The sequence below is a fragment of the Lepeophtheirus salmonis genome, chromosome 3 (genome assembly GCF_016086655.4).
Source record: "Lepeophtheirus salmonis chromosome 3, UVic_Lsal_1.4, whole genome shotgun sequence".
NCBI classification, from domain to species: domain Eukaryota; kingdom Metazoa; phylum Arthropoda; class Copepoda; order Siphonostomatoida; family Caligidae; genus Lepeophtheirus; species Lepeophtheirus salmonis.
Window position 1 is genome coordinate 19,764,729 of NC_052133.2, and position 23,295 is coordinate 19,788,023.

General features: G+C 30.0%; 1 protein-coding gene across 1 annotated transcript in view; it reads right to left on the reverse strand.

The window, feature by feature from the left end:
• Positions 1 to 21,706: 21,706 nt before the first annotated feature.
• Positions 21,707 to 23,295, reverse strand: part of hig (hikaru genki) — a 76,761-nt gene continuing 75,172 nt past the window's right edge. Inside the window, exons 7-9 of the mRNA XM_040707811.2 lie at positions 23,039 to 23,248; positions 22,795 to 22,965; positions 21,707 to 22,062 (exon numbers count right to left, since the gene is read on the reverse strand). Of these exons, the coding sequence (XP_040563745.2) occupies positions 21,857 to 22,062; positions 22,795 to 22,965; positions 23,039 to 23,248 (587 nt within the window). The 3' untranslated portion in view covers positions 21,707 to 21,856. The remainder of the gene's footprint in view (positions 22,063 to 22,794; positions 22,966 to 23,038; positions 23,249 to 23,295) is intronic.

The window sequence follows — 23,295 nt, forward strand, 5'->3', positions numbered from 1 at the left end:
CTTAATTTACAGCAAGGGAATAAGATGCCTATACTGTGTGTTTCATTAAAATCTGAACACTTTGAGTTTTATACTTCAACAAGATATAATTGATTAATAAACAATATAATTTCAACAAAATTAATACTATAAATAGATGTGTATCAGAGCTCTCTTAATCATTAATGTGACTTTGCTAAGGGGCATTGTTGGCTTCAAGGTGATGGCAAAAGGCTTTGCACCTGCTGCAGATGTAGTCCCCTATCATGGTGTCCCAGTGCCGGTTTTTAGTGACCTTTTGGGCCTTGGTGTTTGGATGAAGGTTTTCCTTTTGATATGCACCTAAAAGGTGTAGTCGAGAGGGGTGGCATAAGGTGTGTAGGGTGCGTGCAAATGTGTCAAAAAAGAGTTTAAATGAGTTTTATACCGGAGGAAATGCGTTTATTTCATTGCTGGTGTCAAAAGTGGACTCTCCATCCTCACAAGGCGCTTTCCACTCAAATTTTTTTATAGCTCTCTGGACAGTCTTGTGTGAAACTCCGAGATCCATTGCATGGGCCCTAGTGGACATGACGGGATTAGCCTGTTTTTTTTTAACTCTTGCTGATTCAGTTTGACCTATATCACAGTGCACTTCTTACCCTCCAATCTTTGGTTCTGGAGGCACCCAACTGCTTGGAGTGCACGAATGTAAATTCGTCATTCACGTTTAAGTGTCATTTTCTCGACTTATACGTTAGCTGGAGAGCTCATATTTGTATTATTTCTAACTAATTATTTATGGTTTAATAAATTGAAATATGAATTAATTCCAATCACTCAACCTACATTAATTATTGCATTAGTAAGTGTTGAGATTTCGATGGACCCCCCAGTAGAGGGCTTTTTAAAATTTGAGACATTTTTGAAGAAGCATCAATAGGAATAGTAATGAGAAAGGTATTATAAACTTTAATCAATTACCTCATTGAGTATCTGGATTGCAAAAAAGAAAAGAAAAAAAAACACTTAAAAATCCTATTGTTTATCATTTCTAGATAGAATCAAAATGACTACAATTTCTTGGCCAATACAATATGACGTGCTTCGAAATAAAACGAGACTTCAAACAATTGGTATTTGTAAGGTTATAAATTGTAAGCATTTTCAGTATGTAAAAAAGAAACCAAAAATTAACATGGTAATTCTGTGAATTAGAGTAATGTTTGGGAGGAAAGTAGTTTGGCTCTCATGAAGTCTCAATAAATTAGCTATGAGATAAAAAAAGTCCCGCTCAGTATAGAGAAATTACATAGGGAAACATTTCTCCGTCTTCCATCCACAATTATTATTTCAGACGAACAGGCTCTTACATTAACATTCCCCAACAAATCTTCAGCGTTACTCTCGGTTGCAGCTTTAAATAAAATAAAAATAGAACACTGTTCAACAATAATTTAAAAAAGGTCGTGCGTTTAAAAGTGCATAGGATTTAATACTCTAGTTATATATCAGAAACGTTGACAAGCATTTACTAGGAATTAGAAAGCATTTTAGGACATAGGTATAAATAAAAAACTAAATAACTGTAATAAAAAAATATTGATATACAGCTCAATAAATTTACAAAACTAGGGAATTTAGGATATTTCATAATGAATAGAAATTCCTACATGTACGATCTTATAAAGTCCTTCACCATTTAAGAGAAAGGCTTTCACAATTTAAGAATTAATACATGACATAGCTACGTTCACAGAATATATTATAAGAAAAAGTCATAATAAGCTGTGAAAAATGAAATATTTGTAAACATTCTTTTTTGCAACATGAATATATAAATACTTACATGTTTATTTGAGTGTCCTAGTTTTATTTATTTTTTAAATTTTTTTTTTTTTTTTTTTGAGATGTCAATAAAAAAAATATGTTAATATAGTTTCAGACTTCTCACATTGCACATTAAGTGTGACTTGACATTTGCCATCTTAAATGGAAAAATGGACATTAATTAAAACCACTTTATCCCAATGCTCTAAATGAAGTGTTATAATCATCCATTTTGAGCCAAGTACTTTTTACCCATGAGAATTCAACTTCGTAATTCCATTTTCAACTAAGATCTTGCCCTTTTCGCAAAAAACTCGGACAACCAATTTTCACAGACCTCTATTAAGACCAAATTTGTGCCCCAGGACTGTTGGCCAAACACAAAAACAGATGGTAGTTACTGGTTCCAGGTCTGGACTGTATGGAGGATGCAGAAGAACTTCCAATCGAGCTCACAGAGCTTCAGGCGTGTAATCAAAAATATGCGTGGCCTGGCGTTGTCTTGATGATATACGATTCCTCTCCGTTTAACCAATGCTCACCTCTTCTGTTCAATCTCCAGCTTCAAAAGGTCAATTTGTTTATAGTAGACGGCAGAGTTGTTGTGAAAATAAATACATAAATCACAACCAATGTTGTGCAACACGAATCGAAAGGTTATTGCCCCTGTATACATTGCAAATTTTCTTGGTCGGTTTTGAGGTATTTTTCGCTTTCAGGGAGTAAAAATGTAAATTAGGGCTAATTTCTTCGTGTGAGACCTTCATACTCGACACCCAATAATTCACAACTGAAATGGCAAAGCGTAATATTGTTTGAAAAGCGTTTGTAGTATACACTCACACCTTTACAATGCTTTATTTTAAGTTCCGATGTGACCAATAGTAAACAAGATATACTTTTTTTTTAAAGTGTGAAAAACGATTTTACTTTTCCTCCACCTAATATAAAAAGGTAAAATTAAGCTTTATTTAATTAAAATACATTTAATTTTAATAATAGTCGAAATATCTCACCCAAAAAATATTCTCTTTATATTGACTTATAATGTTGATGATATTCATAGGTAAACAATGGACTTTATTTAATCAAATTAATATATAGACCGTAAAATGTCCACAAGTATGTATCTCCAAGATAATTTGGTAATAACGTCACTAACTATGATGACGTTAATGACAAAGTTTGATATTATGGACAATTTTGCTTTTTTTATTTAAAAATCAGTTACAAAAATGATGCTGTTCTTTCAAAATCATTGAGCTAAATAGAAATCCAAGATTTTTATGGAGTTAAATATTGTAGATTAGAAGTATATCTATAATAGTTATTTAATAACACTGTTTTAATGCGACTAAATTTGTGAGTATTATAGTACTAAATATGTAACAAGTAAATAAATAGGCTATTTTGGTACAGAATTTAAAACTAAGTATTTTTAAAGATTTTCACATTTTTTCTACTCAAATATCCTTTTTTGATGCTAAAAGTCTTCCAATATATTATTATTAAATATACTTCCATAAAATATTATCCGATCATACCTTTGTATTATTTTGAACTACAAAAACTGTCTTTTAAATTATTAAAAATATGACATTAAATATTTATCCTTCCTTGATTTGTATGGTTTATTTGTCAACATGACATTTATTTAAACTTTACTATCATTTAAGAGAGAGTTGGGGATGAATAATTGCTTCTACTTGCTTCTTTATACCATTAAAAGAGATTCTAATTTTTCTCTGATACGACCCTCTTGTCATTCTTACAAATAAAATTGTAGTGAGGCTTTGTTACTTCTTTTACTATTCACATCTTTGGATATATCAATAGTTTATATGACCTTATATGAAAGTTTCCTTTTTTCGATATTTCCAAAACAAGACGCGTCCATGGAGAACTTTTTTTTCGAACAATTAAAAGTTATTTTTTAGATGAATAAAATACAAATAAAAAATATTGTGCAATACCACATTCTAAATTTTTGTCGTTTGTACCAACACTTAAGCTACAAAATTATTATAAATATCCTATTGAGTAATCTTAAAAATATTGATCCATTGTTTATAATTATATTCTGTCAGTGATACTTACAAAAAGAAAAAAATATTTGCAAAATTAACTAATGGAAACATAATATATTTTGAACAAAATTGACGTTCCAGTAAAAATATAAATACTTTAATTAATGAACTTTTGTAACAGCAACATAGTTACTCAACCATTTTTAATTTTCTAATTCATTACAATAGTAAACACTTTTTAATAAATAATATTTGCCAAAATAGTAAGAATATATTATGTTTCTTTTTTGTCAAAAAATAAATAATAAATAGCGATATCAACTAGTAAAATATTATAAAATTAATTATATTTAAGCCAATAATTTTTATCCTAGGATTAAGTAAAAGTCGCACGTAATATTTTAGTGCTTATAATGTTAAAGAATAATTTTGATTATCCAAATTATCAATCAAATTTATTTCAAAAATGGTTGCTTTCTTGAACCAAAAATCATAACGTAAGCTTCTAACCTACAAAAGATACCTACATAATCTAATTAATATTATCTGTTTTATCTCTACAGCCATAAATCAGGGGTATACATGTTACAGCAAGTTATTATTGAGTATTCTACAGCATGCAATACATAAATATATATATATTTTTATGCAAAAGGACAGTTGAATGATAAATATACGACATTTTTCATCTGTGACTCTTACAATATCTTTAATAACTCACACTCATAACATATCATCATAAATTATAGCACAGTTTATTCGTTTATAAATAACATCTTCTAGAAAGGATAATATATAAAACCAATTCTACAACACATACTATATCTATACAAAAATATAAGTATTTCATTGATCTTTTGTTACTTTCCTAAAGATTTTTGCGTAATTTTTTTCTTGGGGTGTTTAAAATCTTAAAAAAAGTAAATCCTTTTTTGAGTAAAAATGTAAACAATATGATCTAAACAAGTGCATCATTTTTGTAGTTGCAACTTGAACTGTTTTTTTCAAAAACCACCCGATTTTTCTCTTTAAGAACAAAAGAATAATGTAACTATAAAGTGTGTGTATTTTAAAAAATAACATAGAGTAATAATGATGATTTTGTTGGGGAGTTATCATTTTAAGTCCTTGTTGGATTTCCATTGAGAATCTTCTCATTTTAAAAGGTTTTAAGGAACCCCTCAAATATAATTATCGACTAAACAGTAGTTGTGAGTTCCTTATTAATGCAGGGATTACTTCTGTAGGTCGATATATATCATACAGGATTCCCGTGTTGAATAGCTTCTTTATATCCCATAGAACACCCGGCGTATGTTTTCTGGATGAAATTTCAAAAGTAATTATCTCACCTCTTCGATTCCTACTTTCATTGCCTTAAATGTCATTCCAAACAAAATGATTGAGCAACCTTCGAGTGTTAGTATTGGTTGGGAAGCAAAGGACACTTCATTTATCGCAAGGCGAAGGTTCGAACGGTTTTTTATTAGCAATGGCATCAAAAATGGGGATCCAAACGTCATTTTGGAGAATCCATTCACTGATACAAATCAAAAGTGGTTTAAGTATAGTATTTTTACAAACAAGTCACGGGTAGACCCTAAAGAGAGAAATTGTTAATTTTGCCAGATGGCGAAGGAAAAGATCAGAAATAACTTTGAGGCAAGACTGAGTCCTACAGATTGGTTCATTCTAACGTCCTCACGATACATTGATAGGTGGAAGATTGAGTGGCTCATCTCTAAAGTACAGATCATTATTTATTGTTTTTGTTCTTGTGTCGTTCACCTAATTTTAATTAAACATGCAAATATCGTTTATTTTTGGTTCTTTTAACCAAAACATGATGTAAATGTTTCTTTTGTTTTATAAATGTATTATTCAGAATGAATAAATATATTTAAAAAAAGTCCTTGTTGGACTCGGAGTAGAGTTAAGAAAAGACGTCTCTATAATTTCTGTCTAGATGTTTTTACAAGATACGGAGGGGAATTCATGTTTAGTTCCTTCCTTATCCTCTCATAGCTAATTACACATAATCTAGTAAACCATTAGGCCGACTAAACTGCTCTCCTTTTAAACATTCTATAAATTGTCAGGGTTACCATTTTCATTTCAGAGGTTTTTTTTATAGACGGGAAGGTCATATTTTTTAATAACTCAAATTATGACTATTTAAAAAGATCCATAGATATTGTTAAAACTATAGTCTTAAATAGATAAAAAACAAAATCAGATGAAACCACGAATAGTTTGTAAATCAGAATAAAAATGTCATAATTTATTAAGAGGTTCTATGATTATTACGTTGTCTGTAACGTAATTTTTTTACACATCTTCGATCAGATAGCAATGAATAATTGATAATATAGTTATCAAATAATAAAGATAAATCAGGAAGTTCCATTAAAGAAACAGCAAAAAATTTGCTAGAATTACAATACAGATGTTTTTTTGTTTTTTTCAAATAGGAGTTTCTGGGACACACTGGGAAAGTTCCAAAAAGTTAATAATCTATATCTTGTATGTTGTTTTTTCTATAAAAAATATTTATAGGATTATTCTTAATTAGTTAAACATCGAAATGAAGCATTATATCCCTTGTTTTAAAATTTACAAAAAAAAGTTGTGGGTTGTTTTTGTGAATGTGGAGATTACGAAAAGTGTATATTTATTTTCTTTAATTTATATTTATATCAAAGAACATTTAACAAAATATGTTTTTATTTAAAAAGATATAAGATGAAGGATATATTGATATAAATAGTGATTCACACAGTACAAAATAGTGGTAAGCTTTTAAAGGGAACTTCGAATCCTCTAAAAAGTTGATCTGAAGGAATATATATTACTTCTATAAATTTGATTCTGTGTATGTGAAATCATAAAGCTAAATTATTACTGAAAACAGTTAAAGTTAAAATAAAATAAATAACAAGATATTAGCTTCTATGTAACGTCCAACATTTTGCTTTATTTTTTGGTGGTTACATACATTTTTTAATTGAAATCAAGATATAGTAATGAATAATTCATTTTTCCAAACATGAAATGTTTGTCTCAATTTGTATTTACTTTTGTCAATAGTTTTTTCATGTCAAAATGTGGCATTGAATCGGAGTTATAACCTAAAAACTTCATCTTTTTAAAAAGGCTTTAAAGGCCAAACTGATATCCGATGAAAGTTTTAATGGTCATATTCGTGCTTAAAAAATAATTTTAAAATATTAAATGTGAGTTTGAGCCTAGGGGTCAAAATGCTGTTGCATGCAAAGTTAATAGAAATACAGAGTTATATCATAACGTGTGTACGACTGATGTTTGACTTCTATCACGCCTTTAATGTTGACGTCATAGTAGATGAGTGGTTGCGTCTTTTTTTCTAGCCCAGCAGTTGGTACGATACATTCAATTGAAAATTCCAGCAATAGTGACGTCAATAGCTATGAGTGGTTGCGTGTTTTGTCAAAATCTATCTACTGAGCAGTTGGTACAATACATCAGATTGAAAATTCCAGCATGCCCGATTACATGATGTTCTAACCTTGTATTTCTATTAACCTAACTTGTGTAATTACTTAGACGGATGGAGTAACTGTAATACTTAATTTCGAGCCTTTCCCTCTCTGTATGAGTACAAGATATAAGTCATCACGTGGTATAAACCATGGAACGCACAATCTTTTGTTTCCGGCGCTCTCACTTATCACCAAGGACGCATAAACAATTTCAAAAGTGAGGGGTGGTGCAGTTTCTTTGAAATAAGGTCATATATTGATACCACATAATCATGCAACTTTTCATTGCTATGATATTTCAAAAAATGTGTTGGCCAATTGCCCCTTGGCTATCCTATTCTGGAGTCCTATCACTCATCAGTAACTTACTTTATTGTATTATCCGTTCCTAACACCTAAAAAAACAACTATACCCGAATGCCACATCTAATTTATTCATATTTACACTCAAAGGAACAATATCCTTCCATTCAATAACGATATATGTATATATTTACAACAGCTAAACATAGATATTTTTGTATACTAAAATGTTTGATTAACTATATTCATCGTATATTCATCAACCCCAAAAATATGAGCATTAGTTTTTACATTTTGTTAATACATTTATTGCATGTATCTTAGATATGTGATATATTGATATTAGCAAATATACATTTTATATATAAAACCAATTATACCCTTATAATACTTTCTTTCCAATTACAGTATAAATTAAACATATACAAAATATATATGTACAAAACGTGGTGTATGAGTATGTTGTATGTGCAAGTATAGCTTTTAGATACTTTCATCAATAATATATTAAGTCAAAACTGGTTTAACAGCTATTTGTGGCTGCACTAAGCGGCTATATCCAGTTCCACGCAGCAATTTCATAACAAAGAAAAAAGAAGACTGTATTGAATGTGCCCCTGTCATCTCCAGCCAATAGTCACCCAAGTTATTACATAGCTACTTTAAAGGTTTATAAATGAGTATAATTAGCAATGTAAATCATTTGTATTTTTTTACTGGTTCATTATTTTGCAATTGGTAATATGAAGTATACAATGTTATGTAAATTTGTATAGTTAAACTTATGGATTATGATCGAAATATAACATGGTGCAGTCGCACAGAAATTAATTAATTAAGAAGGTTCAAGAAGACATACATTGGAAAATTAAATGTAAAAAAAAATTCCGATGTAGGAGCAATTTGGAAAAAGAAAATCAAATATTTTTTAAACGTCTTAAAAAGATGGGGAAAATGTTCGAAAACTTCATTTATCATAAGGGAAGTTTAGATGATGAGAAGCCATCAGTAAGTGTCCCAGAAGTAAAAGCTCACATAAACCCACCACCACAGATGGAAGAAAATATGGAATTCACATAATTTATCAATTGGAATGCACTTTGGGCAAAAAGTATGAAGAGGGAGAAACTTCAGATATTGATGGATTGCAATTACAAAATATTGGAAAGATAAAAATTACTATAGCGTTAAATTCAGAAATATTTCGAAATATGCCATATATTATTCATATAATCTTGAAAAAAATATTTCAAGATTATATGAATAATATATAACAACTTTATTGTGGGTTTATTTATTATAAATATTTTATTATTATAAAGAGGAAACATAGGAAAATTGTTTGTGGTAACGTTCACAACATAGAATTTGATAATAAATTCATAAAAATAAGGACAATTTTCCCCCTGCATGAAATGTCTGAAAGTGTTGGTGATGATTTGTTTCTAACCCAATTTTATTGATAAAAAATTTAATTATATACTGTGACGTTAGACAATCTGGAAAGAAAGGAGATCCAAGTAATAAGAATTTGTCGTCAGGGCTGCCCTTTGTCACCGCTACTCTTCATAGATGCTCTTAACGAACTTACGGCAACAATTCAACGTAAAAACAGAGGTTTTGGAGTAAGTTGTGGACAACAGAAGCATGTCATCTACCTTTATACTGATGATATTACTTTAATGATTGAGGCAACTCAGAAAAACAACTAAAAAAGAGAAATAAAATTATATTGAAGTTTTTTGGTATTCTTTAGGTCAGAACAGGTCTCACAAAAAATGTAGTTTCCGGCAAACACAATGGACACATTTTGATAAAAATACATGATTGGAGACATTTAAACTTCCAAAAAGGTATTGACTTTTACATACCCATGTAGTTCCTTTAGTTTTATATAAGGCGGCATCAAATCCAAAATTTGGGAATTAATTTTAAATAAAGAAAAGTTTTGGTTAGAAAAACTTTTTTACCGTAGATATATGCCTGCTTTCAAACAACCGAAGAAGTATTTATGTCTAGGTCATCCACACAATTGCTGAGTACCCCCTTCCTCCGGAAATACTTAGACTTTCTGTATCTGTAAATATGAAGGGTCCCATAAATACAAAGTCAAGTTATCTATTGGCCATTGTTCTTTTTGGATTATCCGTGAGAAGGAATTCACCTCCAAAAACTAAGGACTTTTAAATTCCAAGGCATATATTGCTAAAAAAAAAAACTCACTTAGAGAGATCAGAGTAGAAGATTTTAGAGGCATTTTAATAGACACCACAGTAAGATACGTTGCTTTTAATATCAAAATACCAAAAGTCTATGGAAAGTTATAGGAATTTGCCTCTGACATAGTGAGGTTCATACTCTCTGAATCAGAAAGTCACCAGAAAAATTTAATACATATTGTGAACAATTTTAGAAAGCATCATCGTCTCTCAGATAAGTTATAGCTGTGGAAATTTTTTTGACAGTCATTTTATTATAACTTTTAACGCTTTCTAATTATTTGTGTCAATTCTTTCAATATTTTTGTTAATTCTTTCATCTTTTATTTTACTTCCAATATTGTTAAATGAAATTGAGACATAAAAAAAAGAAGAAGAAGGGATTAATTAGTCTACCCCTGGACGTTTAATTTTAAACTATAAGGTTTATTTATATAATTATAATGCTATTCCTCTAAGTATTTTATTTTATTTATTAATTGTAGTCAAAATGTAATAGTTAGTAAAAAAAAAAAAATTCTATAATTTTTAAGATAAAGTTTATCTGGAATTTTTATTTCCATATGGGGTACCAAATTAAAGTATTATTCACATATTTTAAGCAGTGTATCATATACATTTTATTAAATACAATTAATTCAGAACATGAAAAGAAAAGAAAAACAATTAATTCAGAACATCAAAAAAAAAAAAAAAAAAAAAAAGCAAATATTACATACATGGAATTTGTGGAGAAAGGTACTTGGCAATCTCACTTTGAGCATGGTTTATTATATTTAATATCAAGCTCTAAGCAAGAAGATAGAAAATTTGGGATATCAAAAATAAGAGTTGGCTGTGATTTGGGAGATATCAGTGTACACCTATACTACTGACCTAAACTCAATTACTTCCATTATTACTGAGTTATACAAAGTTGTAAAAGTTCAGTTAAAAAAGTAACCAACACTTCAGCTCAAGTGGAATTTATGGAAATTAAAGTCCTTGCTATATCAGAGCAAAAATTAAAATCACGTTAAATTTTCCCTATTAATGAAACAAAAAAAGAATTAGAAGCAATAATTAATTCATAGTTTCTTTTTGAAAGGATATCGAAAAAAAAAATATTGATAATAAATGAAAATTGTCAAACTTATAGAATATGAAAATATAAAGTTAAAAAGACAGTGTTTGATTATTGTTGATAAATATATGTTTCATCTATAATACTTTAAAAAAAAAAACCGTTACTTGACTAAAATAGATAATTTTAAAGAACAACATTAAAATTTAATTTTTGTTGAACTTTTACAGATTTTCAAGTCAAAACACGTTCATAAAAAAACTTTTTTTCAGACGTTTGATTGTTATTTTCTTATTTAAAGGAATAAAATGCAAAATAAAAAATATCCTGCAATACTAAATTCCCAACTTTTGTCATTTCGGCACAGTCTAATATTTATGCTTTGATCCTAAAAGGTTTGAAAAGTGATGGTACGTGTCTGATCGGATTTGTAAAGTTAGAAAAAGAGGACCGTGACTGTTCTTTGTTCCATTTTTGTGAAAGAAAAAACATATTTTAATCAACAATCCGGTTTTTTTTTCGTACAAAGTAAACATTTGTAAAATTGATTGCGGAATTGGTACATCTGTGGATTAAATACCTGTAAAGACCTGCAGAGCGTCATGTAAACCATTATTACTTTCCTGAGTGTTTATCTACCTCTGAGACTGAAATATCCTTGTGAAAATGCGTGTGAATCATATTTTGCTCAACTTTCTATGCACTGTTTTATCTTAATTTATTTTGGGATAATAATTTATTAGTTTCTGAGTTTTAGCAAATTCTGCAATTAATTATCAAAGATTCAAAGATTTTTTCTTTTTGTGACCATATAATTTATCTTTAATCCTCACGTTGAATGTGAAAGAGGCGTGAAAGGGCGTAGAAAATATATTATTGAGTATAGAAAATGTCTGTTTTGATAATTATTTATTAATTTAGAAATATTCCGTCCTCAACAAACTATACTGTTGACTGTTTCTTCCTCCAATTACCATTATTATAGATTTGGAATTCACAGGTATAAAATATAATGATAAAAAGTATTAAATTTGCTCATTAATGTTTATAGCTTAGTATGTATCAACAACTAATGACAAGTTAAATTATCTATATTATTGAAGAAAGTTTGTCTGTATGAATGTATGTACGTACACCCTTGGTTATTTATAAGAGCTTCAACTTTTGCTTCCTTCAGTCTAAAAGGATGTCCTATAAAGAAAATTAGAGCATTTTATTATGTAAACATGAGTTACAGTTTCAGAATTCAGTGAGTTGATACAGTTTGAGTATTCAGTGAGTCGTTACAATTTTAATTAATTGAATAAAACATATTTTCTTGTACAAGAAATTGTGTATTTAAAAATTAAACATTGATTCAATTTAAGATCTATTTAGTTATTAAAAATATTTCTTTGTATGGTTGTAATCCGTCCAATCATTTTTACTCATAAAAAGATAAAAAAGAACAGGGAAGTACATATTTAAATTAATAAATATGACTTTAAAATAAGGTTTAGCCACGAGTGCGTGTAGGTAAATCACAGTCAGTGAGCGTACTAGAGAATAAAATACTCCGTGGCTCATCTCGTCATATTATACAAAAATTCTGAAGGCGTGCTCTTGAAAAATGGAAAGTACGTCGGAGGATATTTTGGAAATTAATGTGTTTTTGTGCACGTTAAAAAGAAAGGAAACGAAAATCAACATAATAAACCTGACTATTTGAAGACTATTCTAGAGGAGAGAAGCTTAGCTGTCATGACTTTTCATTATACTAGCTATAATCAGCTGAAAAAGGGGAGAAGGGAAATAGAAATAAAAAGGGACTTAGGAAAGAATTACTATCATGTTGATCCTCAATACTACTTTGATTCCAAAAAAGGCTTATGATTATAACTTTGCAACAAATCTTCAAGGTTACTCTCCATCTTCTATGAGCATGTGCAAATGTGGAATCAGGTTTTGTATTTAATTGAATGTAGTAAAAAAGCTAACTTACTTTTCAGGAATTTGATAACAATGACAACGGCAGACAAAATAAAAAATCCTCAGATTACGAATTCCAAATAAACGGGCCAAGTGTAAATCTACAATATTTACATGAATAATTGTCTTATATATTATTAAAACAAAGTTTGTCTGTTCATCGACACCTAATTACTACTTGCAATTGTATAAAGAGTACATTGATAACATATTCATTTTAGTTATTTTGGTGGAGAACCACTAGGGGGGAAGGACCTACGTTTGGACTTCAAGGTAAATAGCAAAGAGGTAAATGGACACAAAATATCTCTAGTATGAAAAAAAATTGTGTAGTAAACCATCAAAATTATTGAGTTTTAACTTTTCCATAGTCTAAATAGGTTTTCTGAATATAAGCTTTCATAAAAATACTTTTTTTTTATGATGACCCATAAAAAAAATATCATTTCATACTTCCCTTAAATATGATTTAATTTCCTGTATATCCTGTATTAACATCAATGAATAATATAAAAAATAACTCTTAAAGCTTTATAAAAAAGCCTTTTTCGAAAGGCTTCTTTTCCATTGAGTTTATTTATATTCAGCTCATATTAGTGAAGTTTCTAGACATACATATTTGGATTTTCATGTACCTTTTGAATTAATTTTATTTTTATGCGGTCTTGGTTTTGAATTAATCAAATATTTTGGTCCCGTCTGCAAAAAAGAAGGAAACGGTTATTTTTATCAAAATTGAGTCAAACTTACACTACTATTCTTAAACACATCAATGTCAATTAATTCCAACAAATTGTTCAGACTAATTATTTAAAAGTGCTACAAATTGCGTTTAAAGTAGCCAAATTCACCGTCACAATGAAAGAATTGATTGATTTCATTTGAAAGGTCATATCAATACCCAACTTAAAGCTATAAATCAAATACATGCGTTAAACTATAGCAAGCAATCTTAGGTATCTCAATTAATCCCAAAAATAAATACCTAGACAATGTAATTGATTAAAATATGTTTATTAAATTTTAGGCTGTATAGATATGTTATTTAAAAATAAATTGGACATTTATCATTTTCTTGATTTTTGTTTAAGATTGTTTTTGTAATAAATCCCTCCATTTATAATTTGTTATATTTTATATAATAAAAATTGCTTTAAGGTTATTCATCCTTTGTACGTCGTCTGAATAATTAAATTAATTACTTTGCTTCCAATGATTTTTATCTAATTACCTTGAAAGAGTTGAAACACGCCATTTTGAATCAGAGCTGATTTTTCAGATATTAATAATGAAACTGGATTGTGTGATTGATGTAATTACTTAAATTTTAAACAAACAATATATTTATTTATTCTTCCATTCATTAAAAAGAGTTTGTAAGTTCTCTAAAAATTGTTTTTTGGATATCCTAACACAATACACCTCTCTTGCCATCCTCGTGGGGAGAAAATGAGAGGGGTCAGAGGAAACATTTGCGATGAGATACTTGCTCAGAGCATGGCATATCAATGTAACTCCCTTCGTGTTAGAGGTAAGGTTGAACTAACCAAATCGGAAATGACATAGTAAGGAAAAGGGATATACCTTGATGTGGATCAAGCAGCATTTGAAGACCCATTTCAGGACTCTAAAAAAAAAAAAGATCAAGATGAAAATTGAGAACCATGTGTTGATAAGTTTAATCAACAGAAAACAAATACCATTGTATATGATAGTTTAAGTATTTGCTCGGAGGAAATTCTACATGTATGTGTTGATGCTGGCACTAATAAAAATAATTGTAAAGATACCTGAAAGGCCAAGGAAACTGGCAATGTTAGAAAAACTACAACTGGGGACCATGGAATGCCAGATGAGCCTGGAGAAGACTTGCTGAATCAAGCAGCGTGTGTGAAAGACTCAAGGAAAAATTCAACTGTTTATTCAAAAAGTCGTGATACCAAAAATCATTCTCAAATAGATATGTTCTTCGATTTGGCTGCCAAACCCCTATTATTGGATAATCCCGGAACAAAAGCAACCTAAATGATTCATAAATATACAAAAACGAAACAAATTATTGTTAATAACTATAAATTAAGTACGACTTAAGATCAATTTCGTCTGTAGTAGTACATATACCCCTTTGTGTGGTCGTGTTCTATCCCGTATTTAGGTATAGTTTTGAAGTGTATGCATATCCTTACTATTTCATAATGATTATATGTACTATGATAAACAACAGTAAATTCGTTACTAACAATCATAAATGAATAAGTAATAGTTAAGTAATAATATTTCTTTATGTATTTACGTCCAAAAATGAAATATTGAGTGGGTAATTCGGTTACAATTAATTGTTAATCTTAGACTTTTATTAATTATACCAATTAGAGGATCAAGAAATGATGAGGGGAAAAAGGTCAAGGAAATCATTATAAATTGAACTGCCTCTATTTAAGAAGTGCTCAATAAACCTGGATCTGTTTGAGTGAGCAAATAAAAAGGTGTTGACTATTATACTACTTTTCAAAAGCAAATTATCACTTTTTTTGTATGAAAAAGTTTGTTAGGTTCATTCTAAGCTATAAACCAAGTGTCTAAACTAAAAGTACGTGATCTATATCTATATAGTTGGCTACAAGATAAACTAACTATGTAACTTCCATGAATTCACTCTTTACAAGAATTAGTAAGTTTAATACTGCAATGGCGGAAAAATGCATACGTCATGAGGGGGAAAATGATAGAGGGATGTAATCTGAGATATAATAAAAACGACACTTTGCATGAGAAAAATGATACTAATAAGATGAGAAACTGAAAGTAACAGGCGTTTTGTGTTAATTTACTTTATGGGTGTATTTTAATCTTAAGATACTCTTTGTACAGCAGCGACACAATTTTTTCCCCCATTAATATAATTGTCGTCTCTTTCTTTAACCCTTTATTGGGCACTCACAGATAGATTGACTTATACGATAAGGTTATTGTTTGATGTTATAATATTATTAAATTTGAATGAAATATTTTTTTTTTTGCAATTTTGATATTTTGCTTAAAATTAAGAAAGTTACCAAAGTCAGTCAATTTCTCTAATAAAAATCAGCTGTCTTCCCTTTATAAGTGACCATAACTTCATCAAAGCACTGTTTATGTGTCCTTGAAACAGATTGGAGGAAGAAAAAGTAAATTATCTATTTTGGAGGCTTAATTGCTGTCTTTGAAGTAAATCTAAGTTATTGTTTAATAAAAGTATACCAACATTAATTTACAGGTAAACAAATTTTGAAGAATTTTTTAAATCAAAGAATGAATGACTTAAAAGCAATGTTTTCTGCGTAACTTAATGTGTTTCACTTTGTTCTTGAGTTCGTTAATAAAATTAGTTGGATGATATGAAAGTGCCTTTTGAAGGTCTTTAAGCTATCAAAAATAGTCACTTGACCTCCAAAGGTTTAAAGTATCTTCAGATTAACCATTCCAGTGATTATTTCACAAAGCAATGAAAACGCAAAGGACATACAAAAGTAATGTAGTTATTGAAGAAATATTAAATCTATTTTTTTTTACATTAAGTTATATTCATTACTTCAAGAAACTCTAAAAAAGATTTATATGTTAAAACTTGTGCCGAGCTTTTTAAGTTCTATTCAAAATATAAATTGATCGCTTAGAGAATATTATTATTCTAACTCAAACTTGTATCGTTAATAAATTAAGTAATAATATTAAGTTATAACTTAAATGGAATTCTAATTACTAAATTGTCACTATTGTCTCATTTTTGAGTATGGAGTTGATCACGTCTGGTCGAATCGAGGTGAGACATTTTTTTTTGCTTTGGTTCATGTTGGGAAATTAAGTAGTAGAATAGCTTCGAGAAAAACTGCCTAAGAAAATAAAATTTTCCGACAAGGAGCAAATTAGACATAGAAAATCAATTATTTAGGGAGCGGATTCAAAAGGTGGGGAAAATGTAGAAGTGACAAGTCAAAAATCAACAATGATGATGTAAGAACAAAACAAGCTCGAGATGAAAACTGAGAGTTAATTGAACTTTTTTTTTGGAAACTTCATGGACGATACGGGAAGTAAAGGGGTTGCAAAACCCCACAGAAAGAAGACCATTAACATAAATCGTAGAAGTAAATTTTGAAAAAATACATCAAACCAAAAATTCTGTTTGAATGAGCAAATTGCAATGAGAGTCCATTTGTCAAAGTAGGAGCATTATACTTTGCTTAGGCTTATATTGCAAAGATATTTACAGATAAGGAACAAGTATTGACCAAAACCCTAAGAGCTACAGCTGTGAGATATGACGTATTTAATATCAGGATCCATTACATCAACAGTAATGGATTTGACACAATGGCCAATCTCGTGGGATACTGGCCCAACGGATCAATCCAATTTTTTATAACTCTGAAACACATTGTCAAAGTCGTCTAGACAAACAATGATAGTCAGCCAAAATATAGCAATATTTATATATATTAAGTTGTAGATTCTTCCAAAGAGGTCTATGGAAGCTATCGATCGAGGAATATTAATAATTTGAAGAATTTATATATTAGAGAGCACACAATTTTGGATGAGTGTAGTTTACTTATGGTAGTTTGTAAACAAAGCGAGAGAGTCTTGCACCAAAATAAAACTACTCCCTTAGTGATAATATTGTGTTATATAAAACATAGGAATGTTACTCAAATGGAGGGTACTGTTCCCAAGCTATTGACTGTCACACCGCCTTGTGGATAACCCAGCTTTTTTAGTTGGTTCATTCTCTATTATTAATTATGATGGGGATGAATGACAAAGCAGACGAAAAAAAAAAGCATTTTATAAATCATTATATAGTACATAGAGATATGTTAAATGAAACATGTCTCCATAAGCCTCACTCCTCAAAACGCTTTTTTCCAAGCCGACATGCTTGCCATAAAAGAGGCTCTTTCTTGGATAAAAACAATCGTGATAAATGGGGACTAGAGGATTTTGTATGCGGTCAGACTCTCAAGCAGCATTTGGAACATTGCGGTCGATAGAGACAAAGAATTATCTTATCCGAGATATAAAAAATCTTTTGAGGTCGTTAGCTGGTGAGGTGCTTCTCTCCCTCTGCTGAGTAAGATGTAACAGTAATATCATTGGAAATGAGGTGGCTGATATGCTAACCAAAGCTGGAGCTCTGGATCAACCTCCTAACCCAAATTGTTGGAATCCTGTTGTCATCTCTTGGGGAGAGAAGGTCTCTGTCCATTACAATTTACAAATGGCAGGCACTTTGGTCGAACCTTGACCCGTCAAAGCCGTGCGATACTCCCAAGAGTAAGACTTGGGAGGTGGAAGCATCTCTTGGATTTTTTGAAAGGAAAACTGAACTCCTTGGTTTAGTTTATCACTGGGCATTGTCTCTTACGCCGACACTATCATCTCTTGCACAATGAAGTTAGCCCATTATGTTGTGGGTGTGGTTTAAGAGATGAAGAACCCCTTCATCTTATGTATGAATGCCCTAAATTTATGACTGAGAGGACACAGCTTTTAGACAATATTCAACCTTTTCAAGGGTATTTCGTCTACAGCCTTTCCAGTTTTTTTAACGAATTCTGATATCGGTGGCTGGCTGAACAATACATCATCCCTAGAACTCGTTCAGGACGGACTGCAATAGGATATCTAATCCGGCAAACTATTACGGAGGCACCAAAAGTTAAGGTTGTTTGTATATGTGCCCGTACTGATTATATGTTTTATTTGAAGTGTAGCAATAAATGTTTTATCATTATTATTATTAAATGAAACATATAAGGTCATGGAAATCAACCTTGACAATGAAAATTCAATAGAAGAAATTATTGTACTTTTAGATATAGTTTTAAAAAATATGACTACAAAGGAGCAAGATACTTTTTGTAGTTGCATCCTAACCAAAGGTTTTTATTTATTCTCTTTAAAGCATTAATACATTATTTCTAAATCATATTAAGAAAAATTAACTTTTTTGTTTAATGCCATAATGAAATTAATGTTATTGTCTAGCATCAAAAAAGTGCTATCTATCCTCAGGGTAATAAACGACCGGTACCATAAAATAAAAATTATTATAGCAGTAGAAATAATGAAAATACCTATTTCAATAAATTGAATGACATTATATTTGTTTTTTCTTTGATCTTTTTTATGAGAAATAATTTTATTTTGTATTACAGTCTTATAACATGTTTTTTTTAATGCCATATTCCTTTTCTTTTTATGCATCTAAGTATTAATAATAATCATTTATGTGAAGGAACAATAAGAAAGATTCGATTTGCATCATTAGTTTCTCTTTTTCTACTCATTATGAATTCTTAAGAAATGCATTTGAAAAATAAACGTTTCTTTACAATCTTTTTAGAGATTTTTGTACATATTTACATGGTATACATATTACATATAACTTTTGACGTAATAAGAACTAGTCAGTAGTATTTAATTTGGGTACAATTCGCCTTAAAACGTATACAATATTTTCTGTAAATACATAATTCACGACAAAACGAAGATACATAAAAACAAGATTGTAACCCGTACATTTTGAAGAATGTTCTGGAAAAGAGCAGCTTAGCTTTCATCATGTTTCATTAGAATACCTACAAACATCTATGAGGAGGGTGTGTCGAAATAAACAAGAATTACTCGAATGTGAAGCCTCAATTTTACTCTGCCCTAACTAGGACTTATACTGATAACTCAGCAACATATCTTCACATTTAATCCCCGTCTTTTATGAGCACACGCAAATACTTTATACGGGTTCGAATATATCTATCATGTAGTAGAAAGTTAAGTTCAAATTCTCATGAATTAAATAATAACGGCAACAGCTTACGTATGGACAGTTCACTCTTCAGTTTCCCAACTCCTAAAAAATGGACAGGGCAAAAAATGGCCCGTTTTTTATCTCTATCTATAACTATTCATGTACGACAGCCTCCAGCAGTCATGCTTGACTGAGACAATGCTCTAGAATACAACTAATATATCAGTTTGTCCAGTAGGATATTTCCTACGAATGGTCTGTCAGAGGAACATGTTGTAGCATCATTTTGCATTGCATTTAATTATGTAACTTGAGGCCGAGGGAGCACCATTAATTTCACTAAGGGTTAGGTACCTCCCCCCATACATTCTTTTAAATATTCCTTTAATTGGTCAGGTGGAATTGCATTGATTAAGTATAAGTAAATATTATAGTATTACAATTATTCCATCGTACCTAGGAATTGTCTTTGAAGTCCATATACATCAAGTATATTTCCTTGTCTAGGAATGACTAGAGCGCAAACCTACGCAGATTGAGTTCAAGACTATAATTTTTCCCTTGCACGTTGTCCATTGAGCTGCGTCCTTCGATCAGTTCCATAGAATTTGAAGGAAAAACAACAGAGTGTAAAAAAATAATTTTCCAATACATTTTTTTGATTAAACACCCGTCCTTTTACACAATCTTTACTTGAAATCCAAAGTATTTCTTTATCCCAACAGAATACACTTGCAGAAACAAAAAAGACAGCAAATATCTACACAAAAACTTTTCACTTCCAACAGAAAATCTGTCTATGGAGTCAACATACGATTCTAAACCAAAAAAGAGGTTCTACACTTTAAACTGTATTTGTATTGAAACAGAACAATATGTAGGACTGCAATTATTCAGTTGCTATCTAATTCTTTTGTTTTATTCTATGAGCAAATATTTATAGACACCAAACAATACGAGTAGAACTAATCAAAGTACTCGTACTAAGTGTTGTTTTTCTTTATTTCCTTAGACTCAAAACTATAAAAGTGACAAAACGGGCATGCTAACTTAAGTAGATTCTTTGTCGAATTAGTATATTTTTCCCAGGCAAGATTTCGCTAATTATGATACCACAAAGGGCATTTCTTTATCAATTTTTGTGACTTTCTTCCATTTGCATAATTTAGTTTGTTAATTCAGTTAAAAAGGTTCAACTCATGAAGGTTGTATAGTTAATTATAGATAGGGATGGACATTGTGGGGAGGATGAGGAGAAGACGTGAGCGAATATAATACGGAAATGTATTTCTGGTATAGAGAAAAAAATCTTGAACAGTTAAAATAGCGTTAGTGGAGATAAAATATTGAAAATTATATTTAAATATGTATATTATTCTACATTTAAAAAAGTTATATCTAAAGTAAAGCATTCAAAGCGAGATGTTTACGCTTACACAATCAATTAAAGAATTACAAAAACAAAAACAAAAAAACGATTGTACAAACTGTTTTTCCTTTTCTCATCTCAAAACTGTTACTCTTCTCTGCGCTTTGCTCATCCCTGGTTTTAGATTCATATTCAAGAAAGTAACTCGACGCCCTTCGAAGACATAAAAGCCATCTCATCAACGTCTATATTTGAACAAATATTGATCACATGATCATTCCCTTGATTTATAGTTTTTCTCTGTCTCAAGGATATCCAACGATCTGACTTGTTTATTATTAAACATATTATCTTCTCTATATATGTAATTCTATTACTTTTAATTACAAAAAAAAAAAAAAATGCGTTATATAATATATGGGTCTAGGTATATTTTATACTTATAATGTAAAATTAATTGCATTCCAAGAGTACGTATGAAATTATATCCTTTACTCCTGTATATTATAAGGATATTTAATTAAAACTCTAATAGACAGTAACTCAATACATACACCACTTGTTACAACACGAAAATAATAATAAAAACATTTATCTACGTATATTTCTTTATTGATGAGTCATTTCAGATATTGTTAATACAAAAACAATTACCCAGATATAGATGTGCTTATATATGTATTAGAGAAGTATAGTTGTATCTATTTATATGAATATATATAGTAGTAATTTATATTGTATTAAAGTACAATTTGTATTTTTTTCATCTTTACTATTCCCGTTAGTGTGATTCAGCTTTGACTTTATATATTTATGAAGATGAATTAAGATAGCTCAGACATGAAGGGATGGTTTCTGACCATTTCCCATCTTCATTACAAATTGCTTTGGGGCGACCAGTATTGACGTAACCCGAATTACACTCAATCAGTATTTTATCCCCGATTTCATAAAGAAATTTGACAGGCATGATTCTTCCATTCATGGGATCTCCAGGGAATCGACAAGCTCTTTTGCCTAATGGGAAAAATGATTTAGTTTAGCATACAAGAACGTGTTTAATATTTGAACCCCCATGGAGTCACTTTTGACACATTTTTACCATATCTAACAAGTTGAGATTTAGTGGCAGTTGTATTTTTACCCAAAGAATACTCTATAAATAGAACGTGCACTCAATTTTCCGTCCATCTTTTATCAATTAAACTCTATTTTTTCTATAAGTAGAATAGTTATCAAATAAAATATATAATTTAATTTAAACAACTGTTTAATAAATGTCTTTAGAAAATAAACGCACTCTATTTATTAAGTTTTATTCTGATAACATAAAATAAATAAATTAACCAAATAAAAATATTTCAATTCTTTAAGACATTCATTATGCAATGGTTTCAAATCAATTAGTTTTTTATTTGATAACTATTATATCTACTCTAAAACATTGCCCTTAGTTTTACAAAAAAACAAAAAAACGAAGAGAAAAAAGGATTGTTCCATCGAAAGGGTATTCTACTAATGTTTATTTTTTGAAGGTAAATTTTGAAAACATTTACGCGTTTAGCTTTAAAATCAAGGTGAAAAAAGTAACTCCATCATGTATAATTTTTATAATTTAACTACACAATAATAGAAGGATCACTTTTTAATTAAACTTAGTGTCGAAACCTACACCTTGATTGTTAGACATATATAACCAATGTGTGACCATTCTATTTTTAATATACATATATATGTTTCAGTTCTTACAAAAAGGTGTAGCATGTGACCACAGACCCGACTCAGTACATCGAATAATGGGTTCCCCTATGAGAACAAAACCTTCGTCACAGACATACTGCACAGTGTTACCCACTAGATATTTGTCATTATCCAACAGACGACCATTTGATGGAGGCAAAGGAGATGCGCATTCAATAGCTGTGATGTGTAAAAAGATTTAAAAGAAATTTTTATGGTAATAAGTTATCTTATATAGCCAATAGGAACCCACCTTTGCAGCGTGGTACAACTCCGTTCCAAAAGCCTTCATGTCCACAACTAATCGTTTCAGGCCCCTCCAACTTGTAGCCAAAAGGACAAAGAAAGTTTGCTGTTCCGAGGTAACTATTGTTCAGTGAAAGAACCCTTAAATGTGAATCCAGAATTTCAAGCGCTGTGCATTTGATGGGCTGACACAGTGGCGGCGTTCCAGACCAACTCCCTTTAATGAGAAATGTTATATTATATCCTTAAAAAAAGACTTTAAAT